Below are 2,608 nucleotides of genomic sequence, written 5' to 3' on the forward strand. Positions count from 1 at the left end.
TTTCTCATTTTCGTTGCATAATTATATTTTATTTTACTGATGAAATAAAAAAAAAAAAAAATTGTAGGTAACAATAACTACACTGATATCAATCACCCTATTTAAAAACAATGTTTGACTGGAGACAGGTGGACATAACCCTGAGCCAGCCAAATTATAGTGGGCTTACTAGTGAACTAGTTGTTCAGACCAAATTTTGCAAATATGCAGTTTTGCACATCCCTCGTCTAGACTAATTCTTCTGAACAAACTATGCTTAAGAAAATGTTCAAAATACAGTTAATTGCACTGGGTTTCAAGTGGGTCTGCTCTATTGATATAGCTGTATATCATCTAGCTACCTGTTTTCTGCACTAGACATTGTTATGAAGAACACATAAGCCTAGCTAAACAGCAGGCTGCTTGCGTTGTGGGTGGTGTGGTGGTGCAGACAGGAGCTGGTCCCTTCTGCACTCTCATTAGAGCGGAGAACTACATGGTCAGGCGCATCCGCTGCCGTGCTCTCCTGAGAGTTTGACTGCAGTTCATCTCCACACCCAGCCAAGGAATTTTGGCTTTGAATTATCCTCTTCCCAATCCTCCATGGCCTGTTGAACTCAAGATATGGATGAGATAGCTGGAGACAGTGCAGTCTTCTCGAGAATTGCTTATAATTAGATAAAGCAAATTACACCACAGCAGAACAACTCCAAACTGTGTTACTCATCCTGTTAGATATAGGACGCTATGAGTAAATTTCTGGTCTGAAATAAAAAATAAAAAAATTATGTTCTTTTATGCATTTCAAAACGACATCTAGTAGCTAAAGTGATATTAAACATGAATAACATTATCCTACTGTATGTTTGTAGGTCAATATCATAAATTTATTTACACTGTTAAAGAGTTGGATTCTTATGCTAATTATGGCCAAAGTTTCAAAAGACGAGTTGGGCGTATGACGGAGTATTTCTGTAGCAAATACACTCCTTCTGGGTTCGAATACGTTTCAGAAAGGTTTTTTTTTTCCGAGTATGGCGAGTATTTTCAAGAATTCCTTATCTGGGCACTTCTCCCGGAAGAGCGCGCGCACACATCAACCGAGCAAGAGCAAGGCCATCAGCGTGCTTCATTCGGTTACGGAAGTTGTCGACAGCGCTGCACAGGGCTTGCTCGAGAAGAATGTCTCCAAAAAAAAGTGTGTTTTTGGTTGTGAGGGAAAGATAACCTTGTTCAGCTTCCCAAAGAACCTAGAGTTAAGGGAACAGTGGATGCAGTTTGTATTTCCGGGGCCAGGATTTCCATATTGCCTAAAATATCCAGGTTTTGTCTTTGTTTTCCTGTTTCGCTGAAGGTTATGATCAAAAAGTAGTTTGACCAATAACATTGGTATTGGCATTGTACATAATTGACCAATCATGGCACGTGAGAAGATGGGATCTACAGAGAATGGTCAAAGCGATGCAAATACGCGTACATATTAGGTGTGTTCTACTTGAATCAGTGCTTTGCAGACTGATTGGTGTATGACATCAAAGTATTGCGAGAGCAATTCGAAAGCATAAGGAGCCGTCTATTCTCTATAGCTCTCATGGTACTTTGATGTCATAACATCGATCGGTCTGTGCAGTGCAAACAAAGCCAAAACCTGGATATTATAGCCAATATAGAAATCCTGGCCAGGACGTGTCCGTGAAAAGTCGGAACCTCAGGCGGTAAGTAAAACTGCAACAAATTTCTGTTTTGTTGGCAATCGGCACATAAGTGCATATAATGTAAACAACACAAACGTGCTTGACACTTTAGCTTTTTTTTTTTTTTCTCAGAGAGAAGCTGTAAAACTGTATCTTTCTTTTATAAATCTGATAAAACTAAAGACTCTTCGGATATGTAGGATGCAATACTACTCTATAGGTACTCAAGAGTAACATGAGATTGGCAGAAACTGTGCGTTTTATGTCCACTTTAAATCAAATTCAGTTTCTTGCCTGATGAGATAAGGAACAAGCATTGTTTGTCTTTTTAAAATGTAATTACAGCTTCATTGGTCTTCGGAGACATTGGCGTAATTCTGCATTATATACATTCCTGATGCCAAACAGTTCATTTTAACGCAGCGTGGCAAATACTATTGTGCCTTTGACATACAGTAAAGATCTCAGATCCAACCTATTTTGCTAAAGGTGACCTACCCATTATAATTGCGCAACAGTGGAGAGAACAATCAGTGGGCCCCCTGCCAAAATTATTGGCTGTGGCAAGTATTTGCTTCAAATTCTGAGCTCTAAAGAGCATATGCAGAACGTTAACCTTCAGGATCCTGCCACCTGTTTAACACCAGCAGCAAACGATATTGAAAGCAAAAAAAGTTGTTTGAGTTAAAGATGATTTTTGAGTTGAACATGAAGAGTAATAGTAATGGGACAGTTCAGTGGAACTGTGATCAAACTCTCGTCACTCACCCTAATTTCTCCATTATTGGCTTTTGCGTTGTGATTGAAGGCCTGAGCTGGGTCTTTGTGATAAACTTTCAGGCAAGAGTGTGATGTGATGTTCCTGCAAAGAAAAAGAAAACACAAATATATCTATATATATATATATATATATATATACACAGTGGGGAAAAAAA

The 2,608-nt window shown here is 38.8% G+C and overlaps 1 protein-coding gene across 1 annotated transcript in view; it reads right to left on the bottom strand.

Annotated features, from left to right (window-relative positions):
• Positions 1–2,608, bottom strand: part of LOC107550693 (sickle tail protein homolog) — a 30,101-nt gene that overhangs the window by 18,783 nt on the left and 8,710 nt on the right. Inside the window, exon 4 of the mRNA XM_016232040.1 lies at positions 2,442–2,535. Coding sequence (XP_016087526.1) covers positions 2,442–2,535 — 94 coding nt within the window. The remainder of the gene's footprint in view (positions 1–2,441; positions 2,536–2,608) is intronic.

This window comes from Sinocyclocheilus grahami, unplaced genomic scaffold (genome assembly GCF_001515645.1).
Source record: "Sinocyclocheilus grahami isolate Dianchi unplaced genomic scaffold, SAMN03320097.WGS_v1.1 scaffold406.1, whole genome shotgun sequence".
In the NCBI taxonomy this organism is placed as follows: domain Eukaryota; kingdom Metazoa; phylum Chordata; class Actinopteri; order Cypriniformes; family Cyprinidae; genus Sinocyclocheilus; species Sinocyclocheilus grahami.